This window comes from Egretta garzetta, unplaced genomic scaffold (genome assembly GCF_000687185.1).
Source record: "Egretta garzetta isolate BGI_Z169 unplaced genomic scaffold, ASM68718v1 scaffold44, whole genome shotgun sequence".
NCBI classification, from domain to species: domain Eukaryota; kingdom Metazoa; phylum Chordata; class Aves; order Pelecaniformes; family Ardeidae; genus Egretta; species Egretta garzetta.
This window is the reverse complement of record NW_009259490.1, coordinates 609872-622627: the sequence shown is the minus strand read 5'-3', so window position 1 is coordinate 622627 and position 12756 is coordinate 609872. Positions and strand designations below refer to the sequence as shown.

At 52.3% G+C, this 12756-nt stretch overlaps 1 protein-coding gene across 1 annotated transcript in view; it reads left to right on the top strand.

The window, feature by feature from the left end:
- Positions 1–63: 63 nt before the first annotated feature.
- Positions 64–12756, top strand: part of LSP1 (lymphocyte specific protein 1) — a 52851-nt gene continuing 40158 nt past the window's right edge. Inside the window, exon 1 of the mRNA XM_035892853.1 lies at positions 64–229. Within this exon, the coding sequence (XP_035748746.1) occupies positions 150–229 (80 nt within the window). The 5' untranslated portion in view covers positions 64–149. The remainder of the gene's footprint in view (positions 230–12756) is intronic.

Genomic DNA, 12756 nt, shown 5'->3' with positions numbered 1-12756 from the left:
TTGTTCTGCCTCTCTCCCATCCCCCCAAACCCTCAGCCCATGAAGTTTCCGGCACCACTCACTTCTGCCGAGCACAGGAAAAGCGAAACGGTTGCAGCACCCTTGTGCTGGAGCTCCCCGCGCGGCTGCCGTGCCGGCCAGAGGAGAAGATGTCAGACTCGGAGGGGTGCCAGGAGGGTGCAGAAAGTGTCAACCAAGTGGGAGATGAATCCCCCGGGGAAAGCGAGAGGTGAGGCCTGGGGATTGGGTACCCCAATGCCACGTTGGCTGCCTTCCAGTACCGGGAAACTGGAAGGCTGGGAAACCAGGAGGGGTGATGGTGGGAAAGGAGTATGGGTGGCCAAAAAGATGATGACCCATGAGGCTGAAATGGGTCAGATGCTCTTGCAGACTTTTGACAAGCTCCTCCAGCTATGGAGAGACTTAGACTTCCTAAAGGTCTCATCTCCTTTGAACTTCAAAGCCTTTGGAAGGGGGTTTGATCAAGTGGGGAACCACAGCTCCAGCAGCAGGCAAGCTCAGCAAAGGGGTCTGGCAACCTGGACCTGCTCCGCGGTTGCAATCAGCCCCATCTTGAAGACCAGTGGGTGGAGATCAGCTGCCTCCCTCCTTGCAGCAATCGCTGGGCTCGTCTGATTTCTTGCTGCATCCCCTTTGCCTCTAATCAAATTAACCTGGCAATGTTTCAAGCTAGTTGCTGTAAGGTTATACATCTCCCTGCACCTCCACTCTGCTTGGTTTTTTTACCAGCAGAGACTGTAAAATTTGGGGTCTGTTTGGTCCAACACGGACAGCTTTCCATGGGGTTTAAAAGGAGACAGTCCAGTAGCAGAGACCACATCTGTCCGTGGTAGAGACAGACAGAGATAAGCTTGGCTGAGGTGTATCCCCCAGAATTACTCAGATTTGGACTGGATTCAGGCTAAGCATCCAGGGAGCTTGGGGGGTTGCCTGATTTTTCGCCTCCAGCTTCAAAGCTTGCATTAGCATTTCTCCCCAAGGCTTCTGAAAGCCAGCGCGGTTCATGTTGATAGGAAAAAACCCTGCTTTGAGTGACGGCGAGAGGAGAAAGGTGTGTCATCTCCTGTCACTAATGGTTGCAGTAAGTGTTTTGGCTGACACCTGACAGCAATTAGCCTTGGCTGAAGACTTGCCTGGAAGCTTCAAAAGGCGCTGGAAGGCTCCCTGCATGACTCTCAGCTGAAACAAAGGGGAAGCCTTGGCTGCTGGGGCAAGGCAGGGGTTTCTAAGTGTGGTCTATAGGATTCCCAGCATTGCTCCAGCCTGGCCATGCCTCTGCCGCAGGCTCAGCTCACCTTGCGGGAGCAAGGAGTATCTGCTGGGGGTGGCCCAAAGCAATCGAGCCCTCCTGCACCCCTCCAGCTGTGGCGGGCGCAGGTAGGTCTGTGCAGCCAGGGTGAGGCGGTGGGGGCTGCTGGTGGCTCAGGGCCAGCTTGTTCCCTTCTCTGTTTCCTGCTGGAGTTTCAGCTAAGTAAGAAGCTTTCTGGAGGGGTCTGTTCTGTACCCCTCCAACTCTTACAGACTTTAGAAACTTAGTTAAAAAAATGTGTCTATGAATACTGATGGCAGGGTGGCACAACTCTTCCACCCTAGCTGCATTTTAGACTTGTAATGAAGTAGGAAACTTGATGAAAAAGGAGTAGTGAGCAAAAGTAACTTCCTTTTTGTTTTTAAAACCCAGTGAATTACTTTCCCTCCTAACTTTTGTAATAGTTTCATGTGCAGCTCTAAACTGCTCCTGCTTTTTCTTGTGCTATTTAAATGCTTGCTAGGCTCTAGTGATTTCCACTCCCAAAATGGAGGAACGAAGTGTGTGATTGCTGTTTGGGGCTACCTTTTCTCACCTGGTAGCTAGCTCAGCTCTCTGATCTCCTCTCTTTGAGGATAAAGCTCTTTTCAAGCTGACCTGTCTATGGATGGAGTCGGGACAGTGCTCCTAAGACAGCTTAAGGCATGCTGGAGATGTGAGCAGGGAGTCTGGTGATGGAGCTGCCAGGAAAGTAAATCCCAAGGCTCCTTGGTGTAAAAGGGGAGAAAAAAGGTGCTGGGTTTGCTTAAACAATGAACCTTATCTATAAAACTGTGCCCAGTGTATATAGAAGAGGGGCCTGCATTAGAAAATGTCCTAGAAATCCTAATTTGGACATCGCTTACTCAGTTTCCCCATACAAACGAGGATGTGCTGGTAAAGTCTCGCTGACGCCGGTGTAACGCCACCTAAACCAAACCAGTGCTATGTTCTCTTCCACGAACTGAAATTGCTATATAGGAAACCACTGCGGTGTAAGCCTGATGTGAAACCTTCCCAAAAGAAGTGAGAAGCTGGGGTGGGCTCTGGGGAGGTGGCTGCTTGGGTTGTCCAGCCCTGATGGGACAAGATCGTGCAGGGTGAAGGAGTCAACCCTCCTGCCTTGATGGTGGGAGGCTGGGAGCCTGACCTGGGGGGAAGCCTGCCTTACAGCACACCTAGATACCCCAGTATGTGTTGGGTCTGTTATTCAGAGCACTCTCCACAGAGCTCTGGAGGCTTCAGGCAGCCCCTGATTTTAGTTGCTACACCCGTGGTTGTGCACATCCCTCTGGGTTGGGCTGCCCTCTGCATGGTGTTTGCACCTGAGCAGAGGCATGGCTCATGAAGGAGGTTTCTCTCTTCTATGGAGTCTGGGATGAGAGATCGGTTTCTCCCAAATTCCCCCATCTCCTTCCTTCTGGGGCTTCCCATCACGTGAGCTGCAGGGAGCCCTGGGCAGCCCATGTATGGTCACCGCCTGGGGGGAGGCTCTTCTGCGTGAGCAAGCCCCAGGCTTGTCTTTGCCATGTCTATCCCCAGCTGTCTTGAATTCTCCAGATCCTTAGAGGAGTCTCGAGGGCCCTCGCTAGGATGACTGCTGTTGCTAAGTATACCCATGGTTGGAAGGAGGTTGTCTGGGAAAATTGATACGTGGAGAGTCTTTGGGTCCCTTGGCACACCGGATTCCTTGGGGGAGGGATGGCTGATCCCTGCTCAGGAGTAACTGGTCACAGTTTGACCCAGCTGGGCTCAGTAAAGTGGAAAAATGGTAGGGAAATGAACAGGGGAGGGCCAGATGGATAATTTAATGAAGCTGGGCAATACTTTAGCATTTCCAGATTGGATATAGGTGCCCTGGCAGTGGCATTAGGGATAAGGAACTGTCTCTAATTATAGGGAGGTATCAAGTGTTTTCACTGCCCCTTTCTCCTTGCAAAAAAAGAGCCTGGCTTGCCTTGCCTTGCCTCTGAGCTTACTTTGCAATGTAAAGCTGGGGGGTTGGAGGTATGTCTCAAAGCAGGGGATTGCCCAGCAGCCTTTATTTGAATTTTACTTTTTTTTTAAACCACAGAAGACTCTCTGCTGGCTGGAGAGCTGGCTATTTCGAAACTTTTGAGGTGAAGCCTGGCTCTGAAGCCCTTGGCCCCTGGAATTTGGAGAGACCTGGCTGTGAGGAAGGCTGGGCTGGCTGTCCCAGGGACCATCCTGGGGGCTGCTAAGAGGAGTTTTTGCCAGACCAGCATTTCTGGGGTGGGGTGTAAAAGCAGTCCTGCTGGTTGAGGTGGTGCCTGGGCTCCTGCTCCTCTGGGGGAAGAGGGGCAGAGGCACAGCCCAGCCTGCACCGCTGGGGCACCCACCCCCTCTGGTTGTGGGGGGCTCAGGCATTCCCTGGCCGCACCCCATGAGGGGGCGAGTTCTGCTCAGCCTGATTTGTCTGACAGCACTGATAAATCTGCGGCAATGAGAAAAGCGGAGATGTCCAGGGAAGAGTTTTGGGGCATGGCAGGGCTTTACCGCTTGTATGGAACAGGCAGGCATCCCCCAGGGTGGAAATGTCCCCGGGGAGAGCTGCTGTCAGGGGATACAACAGCAGTTTGGGACAGGGTGGTGTCCTGGCCTTGGGATGGAGAGTGGGGACAGCTCAGGGTCTGTTTGCAGCCATGCTGCCCACGGGGGTTAAGCCATGGGGGCTTTCCCAAGTTTGCCGCAGCTGGAACAGGATGAGTGCTGCTCCATGGGCATGGCTGAGTTCTGAGTTAAGCCTAGAGATGTGCAAGGTGTGTGGAGGAATGGTTTGGGAAGGAGGGAGGAAAGAGGGAATTTTCTCTACCCCCCTGGTCTGGGCATCCTCCCTGGACATGTGGGTTTTGTATGGCGTGCTGCTTCAGGGGATTTCAGGCCTTTCCCAAAATCTGAGAGCCCTTTTTCTAGCAGTAACTGGAAGGGTAGAAGGTATCATGGCTGGCTCCACAGCAGCGAAGTGGTTAATCTCAGTGTGCCCTCAGGATCCTGGGCTGACCCCCACTGACCCTGCTAACCCAGCCCTGGCTGATGCTCTGCCTTCATCCTCCCCCTTCACATCCATCACCCCCGTGACCCACGCACCCGGCTGCAGGGTCTGTGTGACGGCTGAGGGGGCTCCTTGCTGCCTTGGTTCTCCCCCCAGTGCTGGGCTTGCTCCCAGCAAGGCACTCATCTGGCCTGGCTGCTGCCTCCATTGGACACTGACTTGCACCTGCGCAGACCGCCTGGCTGGGAGGTGCTCTGAGGCCTCGTTGGTGCTGCCTTTTCATCAGGAACAACTTTTTCTTTGAGGGGGTGGGAGTCCTGACCTGAAGAAAGTTGTTGCCCAGGCTCCAGGGGGGTTTGGTTGCTGCTAGGCTCCTGAAACTGTAATCTGGCTCTGGCTGACAGTGCAAATCTGCTGTGGTCTTCAGGGGCTCATCGGGTGGCTCTTCTCAAGTCCTTCATAAGGAGAAACCTTGAGGATGTACATCAATGGAAGGAAGACATAGGAGTGTACTTGTATGATAGGGACTCAGGGGCCTCTCTACCCAGGTTGTGTTCTGGAGCATGGTCATCTCATATGTGGGTCAAAAATATGTTCTAGGAGGTGCTGTGCATGCTGGGAAGGCAGCTGTCCTGCATGGCATGACTGCAGTATGATTGGTACTAGAGCAGTACCTCCAGTGCCCAACCGAGGTAAGATTGTCACTGTGCTGGGTGCATCATCCCAATGACATACTGCCTCAGGGCAAAGAAGACAGGTTATCTCTACTGCAAGGCCAGACAACTGAGGCTGAGATGTTTAGGGAGGGGAAGAGATGCCCTAACCATAGGACTTGCCCACTGTGGTGGATTGGGTACCCAGAAGAGGTGATCTCCTATGGGACCCATGCAACATCTTCCAGGCATTGGCAGGTGTCTTGGGTAACCCAAGGCCTCCTCAGTGGCACTTGATGGCTATATTTAGGCACCTGAATTGGTCTCTGATTTCCCAATACCACCTAGGAATCACAGGCCACAGCTGAGATGTGAACAAAGCTCTCCTGAGGCTTGGCCAGGTATCTCGCAGTCCTCAGCCTGCACCAGTGCTTCATAGAGGCTCAGTCATGAATGGGTTAACCAGCCCCGCTTGGAGCCTGTGTGTGTTTTCCTTGCCAGTGTATCCCTCCTAACACACACCAGATGTGTGAGGCAGCCGCTGGAGTGTCTTAATCCCAGGTTTCGGCACTCGGAGTTGTCTTTCTCACGGGCAGGTCTGCAGCGGCTTTCGGGGGGCTCCACTGCTGCTCGTGCGGTGGCTGAGCAGGGAGGTTGGCAGCCCCCATCCTCTGCAGGAGAATTTGCAGCAAGGCAGGATGAAATACCTTCTGTTATTTGCTGCTTTAAGCAAGTCGCTCCTGGGATGGGCTGCTGGGGCTGGCAGCAGAGCTGATGCCGATAGCTCCATCTTGGTTCATATGGGGTGTTAAACCCATGAGTTATTTGGGTTCATCCTATCTCAAAGGAGCAGTGGTCGTTCGTGCCAGCCTGGTGTGTCTGATAACTGTCCAGAGAATACATGGGTAAAGAGGAAAATGCATGAGCAAACCCAGCTGGATTTATTAATGAATATAAATGGTGGTCAGTGAGTTTCTATCATTAGCTTGGTTGGTGACTTGCAGTCACCAGTGGTCTAAAAACTTGGAGCCACCTGGGAGCAACTGGTATGAGATGTGCAAGACACTATTTGGAGCTCAGTTTATTTGGATGTCTCCTGTTATTGCACAGACATGTAGGCCCCAAAAGCATTTGCTAGTGTACATCAGCACCATTCCACTGGCTGCCATAAAGCTGGGCCAGTTTGCATCAGCTGGAGGTCTTGGGTTCTTTTGCTTTTACATGCTCATTTTGAAACTAGATCCTTTGCTAGGGGTTAATTCTGCATTGCCAGGAAGCCTCTCTCCCAGCTCCAGGTATCTGTTGCTTCCTGCAGCTAAACAGACACTATGCGCAGTGCCTTTTATCAAGCCCTTGCCAGGCAGTTTGGAAAATATGATCTCTTCTTCTGTGCTTGTTCATGCATGTGCTTTTCTGCTGCAAAAGCAGTTTCCTTTCCAGTGAAAGCTTGCTCCGGAGCCATTAGCATTGACAAACCCTGAACTATTGACAGACCCCATACCATCACGACTGCCAGCCATTTGGGAGGGGCAAAGTTCTCCCCCCACTAAAATTGATGGCAATAATTATTTCCTCTTAAAATAAGTGCCTCCCTGCGGTTGTCACTTAGCTTCACGTAACAGGAGCTGACAGCAGCGTGTCTGAGCTGTCCTCAAGGACAGACTAATGTGATATCCAGGCTGCGCACCCCTGATGCACTGGGGCTTCTCCTTCCTTGGGGGTGGCATTTGTCTCCTCTGCTGCTTCTCCACTCCAGGTGCCACCTTCCTGCATGCAGCCTTAGCTGCTCCCTGAAAGGCTCATCTTAACTTTTTGTTGGGCCTCACCTTGGAGCTTTAATGTCTGTTGTCCCCCTTGATGGAAGCATGTGTTGGTCTTCAGGCTTTTTGGATACATGACAACACTTTTGGCTGCCTTTTCATAACAGCTCCCATATTTTGCCCAGCTCGGTGAGGGAAGCGTGGGTGGATATTGGCAAGCTGAGAATAGATGCCTTTCCCCAGGACAAGGTGCAGCTTGAAATGAGGGTAGAGCTTGGGAGCAGGAACTGCCAGATGATGCTTGGGGGTTCCGTATTATCCATTAGTCTACCCTGACCCCAGCTGGAGTAACCAGCCTGGCAGTGTGAGGCAGGGATTAATGATTGCTAAAACTGCTTGTGTTGCACAATGTGGTGCTACATCAGAGCCTTGAGCCAGCTGCAGATGAGCTAAGAAGTTTATATCGGGCAGAAGCCGTATTTCACTTCTTGAAAGCTTGATCAGCTGATCAGCATGGCTTGGGCACAGGGCTGTGCTCACACGGCAGTACTGTCCTACCAGCCTGTCAACAGTGTGCGTTGCTTGGCTTTGGGTGACGCTGAAACACATCACAAGGATGCTGCTTGGTGAAAGAAGGTGGTTGTACCTCTCATGCTAAACATGGGAGATGTCTGAAGGTACCTTCAGCTGCCCAGCATCCATCTCTACCACCTAGTCAAAGCAAAGGCCACTCCGTTTATTTTAAACAGACATTCAAAGTTCGAATTCATTCAGCAGCTTTCCAAGCCTCGGTGAGCAAAGACTAGTGACAAGGCAATGTGATGCTGTGAGAAGGCCTTTTCTAGACATTTCCTACAGTGGGGGGACAACCTCTTGGCAGCGGTTGCCTATGGCTTATTCACAGAATCATTTGGGTTGGAAAAGATCACCAAGTCCAACTGTTAACCTAACCCTGCCATCCCACCACTAAACCATGACCCTAAGCACCTTGTCTACCTGTCTTTTAAATATCTCCAGGGATGGGGCCTCAACCACTTCCCTGGGCAGCCTGTTCCAATGCTTGACAACCCTTTCAGTGAAAAAATTTTTCCTAATGTCCAATTTAAACCTTCCCTGGTGTAACTTGAGGTCGTTTCCTCTATCACTTGTTACATGGGAGAAGGTACAACCTCCTTCCAGGTAGTTCATCCTGGCTGGAGTCCTTTGTCCTGCTTCTTGGCCCTGCGGTAGAGAGGCATCCCAAAGAGATGGAGCCAGTCTCCTCGGGGCCAACAGTTCTCTTCTTGTCCTGTGGGGGCGGGGAGTGCCTTATCTGCAGCCATTCTTTTGTCTTCCTCTCGTTCCCAATGGCTTTGTTGACTTAAGCTCATAAATAGATATGGTGCCTGCTGCAGTAACCACATTGGCTTGGTGTGCTGCACTCCTCCGGGGCTGGGCTGAGTCACTTGGCCTTGGCCCCGGTCTGTAAAACCCGGGTGGTAGCTCACCACAGTGGCTCAGGTGGTATCTCTCCCTGTTTGCACAGCACCTAGCACAACAGGGGCTGTAATCTCCTTTAACCATGCTGAGCCGACTGATTAGCGCTTACACCACCTCTCTTTGCTTCCCTCCTCCCCCTTTTTTAAATCTAGCTTTCAGACGTTCTTTCTCCCTTGGTCCCCTCATCCTTGGTCCTTGTTTGTATCATCCCTGGAGCGAAAGTGTCTTCTCTTACAAGGCTTGTAATCTTGCATCTCCCCTCTCACTGGGAGGTGAAGCAAACTTGGGATTTTAGGTTTATGGATGTGCCCATGAAATACCCCGCAGGAAGGGTCCGTCCTTTTTGCATGAGAGCGAGGGGTAGCAATGGGGTAGAGGAAGAGGGATGCTCCTTCTAGACCTGCCTTCCTCTCCCTCTCATTTCTGCCTCTCTGGATGTCACAGGAAGAAATTTATCGCTGATCCCAAGCCAAGTACTTCAGACTTAGTATGACATGGTGTTTGTTGACTCTTTGGACCCAGCCCACAATTATACATGTTCTTCATGGTCCTCCTCTGAGAGCGTGGGCCAGGCAAAAGCTCTGAGCCAAGACAGCTCCCGCCTACAGCACCCCCTCCCTGAACACCCATGGGGTCACGCGCTGGCTTGGGAATGTCCTCTCCTGACTCGTGGCCAGGGCAGAGGAAGGCTTGCTGGGGAGCGTCAGTAGGACTGGCCTCCTTCCCCTGCACCCTGAGCTAATTGTAGAGATGAGCTGCCTTGCCTCCTGACAGTGCACTTCTGGAGCTTGTAACAAGCTGTCCTGGTGTAAAGGAGATGCTGTGCTGCTTTTGGCTGCTGGGCACCCTGTTTCCTTGGGGTTATCTCCGGCTGCCTGTTTTGGCCTCTCTATTTGGCTGCCCAAAGATGAGTGCTGGCAGTATAGAATCATAGAATGTTTTGGGTTGGAAGGGACCCCTAGAGGTTATCTAGTCCAACCCCCCTGCAGTGAGTATAAGATGGACTGAGCTAATTGGGAATTAGGGACGAAGGTGAGGTGGGCAAATATCCATCAGGCTGATGTGTAAACCACACCATCTATACAGCTGACACACCAACTAGTGTGCCCCTCTCACTGAACCGGGCTCCCAGGGGGCCAGGCAAGTGCTGACGTCTGCCAGGCTGGTTTCAAAGAAGGGGTTGCACGTGCTTGGTGAAGAGAGGTTGGGGAGGTATGGGGATAGGGAGAGGGGTTTGGGATGGCAGAGGGAAGGATGTGTCACTTAAAAGGCAAAATGGAGAGACCCCCATCTACTCCATCGTCCTGGAAGGGCTGCTGGTGGAAGTGCAGGGTCTCCGGCTGACATAGGGCTGCTTGGTCCTTGCTGAAGAGGCGAGGCTGTTCCTGCAAGAACATTTTCTTTGGGTGGGATCCCACCACTGACATGCAGGCGTGGACCTCTGGAAACCACGCTGGCAGCTGATGGCACCTATGAAGGACTGGCCCTCGAAGTGACTGTACATTGGGGCTTATGCTGACAGTGCTTTGCATCCCAGCACTATCGGAGAAAATTGCTGGGGCTGCATTTCTTTGCTAGCAGGACTACAGTCTCTTTGCTTCTTTTTTTTTCCTAGACCATGTGTTAGCCTCAAACTGATTTTGCAACCAGTTCTACATAGCAGAGTGATTGTGTAATTAACGGGAACTGGTGCGGCCCTATCTCTCTGGGACTCCTGTCCTCCTTCCCGCAGTGGTGGAGCCAGACTCCCTCCCGCCCGGTGTCTCACCTTCTCTGCTTCCCCTGCTGCTGGGGAGAGCTCTGGGAAGCTCCCTGGTGCCCTACGGCATGTTTCTGGGTGCTCTGGGCATCCCCGCTCCGGTAGCAGGGTGAGGTTTTGCTGCAGGGATTTATGGTGGTGGTTCTAGCTTAAACTGTGCCAAAAAATAACAGATGAATTAATTCTTTGTTGTTGTGTTTTTTTTTTTTTTTTCTTCCTGTGACCGCTGTACTCCTACCCGTTTCCTGGTGGGACCGGGAGGTTTGTTTCTGTGAAAGGATACAAGCAGCTGTGGGACTGATGCTGACCTTACTGTTCTTGGATACGTGGTGGGAGTCAGACTGATGCACCTGGGCTCGGCAGCAAGCGAGGGAGGAGAGGGGGCAGAAGGCGCCTCTGTTCTGCAGAGCGATGGTGTGGGATTTCTCCTGCACCGCTCCTTCTCCCTGGTCACTTAGGCCCTGCCTTTGTGCTTTTGCATAGTGGGTTTAAATGCTCCCTGCCCCACCGAGACAGGGATAGTGACTCCATCAGGGTGTCACTGAGGGTGCGCAGTTCCCTCCTCCTTGCAAGCTGTGAATTTAGAAAGAGGGCCTGGCTCTGCTCTCCTCTCCCTGTGGTCCTGCAGGACCCTGCTGACGCTGGAGGAAGGATAAGTTTTCTTCTTGTATCTGCTGTCTGTCTTAAGGATGAAAGGCAGGGAAAAGGGCAGGAAACCTTCCCCAGAGGTCAAGTAGTACAGCCATCTTGTGAAGACAGGAGGATTTTCCAGGCAGGGAATTTCTGGGAATTTCTCTCCCCGGGAGCAATGCAAAGTTCACCATCTTGCGATGTAGGGACTCCTTTCCTCACTGCTTCGCTTCTGGTGTTTCCAAATGATCTTAGCACCTTAGACCAGTAAGAGCTAATATTGTGACCCCAGCAGGGTTTTTATCCACCCTGTTCACTGAAGGCCCCCGTCTCTGAGAGGCGATCAGTCCTGGGCTTGGGGTGGAAGTCTGCCAAGTGCTTGCTCAGGCTGGCATCCTCCAGGAGACAAACCCTGGTGTCAGGGCAAGGCCCTCTTACTGGGGGAATCAACAGCTTCTCCCCCTGTCCCATTACACAGAAGATCTCGCCTTCAGTAGGTACTGGTGTGCCATCACCTCTTCCCCTCCCCAGAACCAGCGAGCTCCTGCCTTCTGGTGGCAGTGGCTGCATTCCTCCCTGCCCCTCCTCGGCTCCCAGTGGATCGCCCGGCATCTCTGCCCGAAATAAGAGTGCTGCTGTGATTTCATTCAGCCCCCAGTTGTTGCTGGCCCATGGCTGCTAGCTTGTGTCCCTGCCTGCCAGGGCTCCTCTGTCTTGCATCCTTGGCTGGCTCGGACCATGGGAGGCACTGGCAGGTTTGGACCGATTCTCTCCAGAAAGAAAGCCCTGTAGGTGCATGCTTCATTTCAACTCTGTGGGCAGCTGCAGTGAAGTCACTAGCAGCATTCACATGCTTAAACCTAATTACTCCTGTAAGTACTTGCAGGGCTGGGACAGGCTCTTTTTGAGCAACAGACACTTTTTGTGGTGGTTCTCCTGCGCCTTCTCACCAAATTTAGAAAGAAAAAAAATGCAGCGTGACAGCATCTGAGCAGCCCGCAGAGTGAGGCCAGCATCAATATCTGTGCTTAGTGGTTTTTTGTTGTTCCTGATCACCTAGGGGATGCTTAGTAAATATCTGCAGAAAAAAAATTGTGTTTTGAAACAAAGAGACAGTGGGAAGGAGGGCAGGCACTTTCTTCTGATCTGGCTTTAATGCACTTCCTTTTTATTGAGATTTCTGGGTGTGTTTCATGGGCAAGTTCCCCATTTCAGCTTACCAGGTGGCAAGAAACATTTCTGCAGAAGTGATTGAAAGGAAACGTGTAAATGAGGTGAGAGGGGCTGAAAGCAGAAGGAAGGTGAGGGTCTAAGCAGGGTGGTCCCATCATAACTCCTCCCATATAGCAGAAGATCTCTTCCCCCCAAAAAGGCACATGTGGACCAGGAGATGCAGGTTAGGGAAAAAAAGACTTGATTTTTTTTTAAGACTTTTTTTTTCCCCAAGACTGCTGCTATGGCAGCATGAAGACTACCCAGCTGAATGCATGGCAGAGGGGCAGTTTGTTTTAGCAGGTGGTGATGTTTTTAGTCCTTCATCAAATGCTCATGTGCTTCTTTGATCTCCTGAAATATCAGTGTTTCAGGGAGGCAAGCCAGAGTTTTTTGCTCTTGCCCAATTTGATGGCTGGGGAAACTGAGGCACGGGAAAGTTGCTCGCTGGAGCAGGTGAGGGGGAGGTTTGGGAGCAGAAGCAGGTTATGCGCTGCTCACCTGCCCGGGGCTGCAACCCAGTGGCTTCCCCCAGAATCGATCCAACTGCTACCTCCATCCCAGGAGAACGTTTTTCTCCATGTGTCGCTTCCCAGCACAAAGTCCCTCTCGCATTAATCTGGCTCTTGGTTCACCTCTGGGCGTTTGGGGGGGACCCGTTTGGAGGTGAGCCCTTTGTGGAAGACTTCTGCTGTGGATGGACCAGGAGGGATTTACAGCCTGCTGAGCGCAAGTTGCCAACCTGGAATTCTGCTCCCAAGTTGCTTTGTGTAATCAAGGCAGCGGTGGTAAAGGTAGAAAAAAAGGGGGTGTGGGGGGGAGGGAGGAGGGGGCTGGAGAAGATGCAGGAGGGAGAGAAGAGGGTTAAAGCAGAGGAGGGAGAAGCCCTCCGCGCTGGGGAGCGCCGGGCTTTGTGCCGCGGGGCCCGCCGCCGGCCGCGC